This window comes from Cyprinodon variegatus, unplaced genomic scaffold (genome assembly GCF_000732505.1).
Source record: "Cyprinodon variegatus isolate N-32 unplaced genomic scaffold, C_variegatus-1.0 Scaffold1834, whole genome shotgun sequence".
Classification (NCBI taxonomy): domain Eukaryota; kingdom Metazoa; phylum Chordata; class Actinopteri; order Cyprinodontiformes; family Cyprinodontidae; genus Cyprinodon; species Cyprinodon variegatus.
In genome coordinates, this window is record NW_015152287.1 from 57,457 (window position 1) to 58,752 (window position 1,296).

Sequence of the window (1,296 nt, forward strand, 5' to 3'; positions counted from 1 at the left end):
GGTTTTCTGACAGGAACCTGGGGAAGTCTGGACTCAGAGTGTCCTGCCTGGGTCTGGGTGAGTCCTGCAGAACACCAACACCATGTATGCAGTCTGTACATATATGGAACCAGAACCATTCTCTCTGTTTCCACAGGAACCTGGGTGACCTTCGGCTCTCAGATCTCTGAAGAGGTAACTACTGAGTGTGCCTGTCAGACAGGAAGCAGGGCTGCTTTAACCCTCTGATGTTAGAAAACATGGCTGCCATCTGCTGATGGTCTCTAGGAGCTTTAATCAGCAGAATAATGGCTGGGGTTCATGGTTTCCACAGAGCCGGTGTGTGGAGGAAGGTGAGGCAGAGGCCTCCTCCAGGGAACTTCCCTTTAACCGGCCGTCCATTTTCTCCAACAACCGCAGCGTTAGCTGGTTAGCTGGTTAGTGGTTAGCTGGGTACCTGGTCAGGTGTTTAGAAAGTTAACTGATTAGCCAGTTAACTGGTTACCTGGTCAGCTGGTTAGCTGGCTACCTAGTTAGCTGGTCAACCAGCTAACTGGTTACTTGGTTAGATAGTTAGCTGATTAGCTAGTTAGCTGCCCAGATGGTTACCTGGTTAGCTGTTCAGTTGGTTAGCTGGTTATCTGGTCAACTGGTTAGCTGGTTACCCAGTTAGCTAGTTAGCTGATTAGCTAGTTAGCTGAATAGCTAGTTAGCTGGGTACATTTCTGGTCCAAAGCTTGGAATCCATTGGAAGAAGTTGGTAGTGGGGATATAAGGCTGTTATGACAGACGTCTCTCAGGTTGGACCTGAAGACATCTCCGTTCAGTGTTAGCATCAGAGCAATGATGTGTCCTCAGGATGGTGGACAAGGAAAGAACCGTGATTCAGGGTAGTTCAATGAAGACAATAGACAGACTAAGGTGGACTGAAAGGGTTCTTAAAGAGTTCTAACAGGCCCCTTTAGTGAACTGTCCCTCAGTGGGGTAGGAGTATGTAGGAGGCCTTGGCCTTGGCCTTGGCCATGGACATGACATGAGATACAACCCAGAGACGGGTCATGGACATGATGTCCCGGATAGAACCCAGAGAGTACTGGTTTATTGTCTGTCAGGAGGTCTGTGCTGTAAATGTCGTGTCAGTGGATTTACTGGGAATGCTGGGAGCATCCTGTATGGTGGACAATTACGTAACCATGGTAACTGATGGCTGTGTGTGTAGATGGCAGAGAGTGTGATGACGGTGGCCTATGACAGCGGGGTGAACCTGTTCGACACGGCAGAGGTTTACGCATCAGGAAGGTAAACACTCCCTGTCCC

General features: G+C 49.2%; 1 protein-coding gene across 1 annotated transcript in view; it reads left to right on the forward strand.

Annotated features, from left to right (window-relative positions):
• Positions 1-1,296, forward strand: part of kcnab3 (potassium channel, voltage gated subfamily A regulatory beta subunit 3) — a 23,196-nt gene that overhangs the window by 14,560 nt on the left and 7,340 nt on the right. The window contains 3 exon segments of the mRNA XM_015404708.1: positions 14-57; positions 137-174; positions 1,199-1,278. Of these exon segments, the coding sequence (XP_015260194.1) occupies positions 14-57; positions 137-174; positions 1,199-1,278 (162 nt within the window).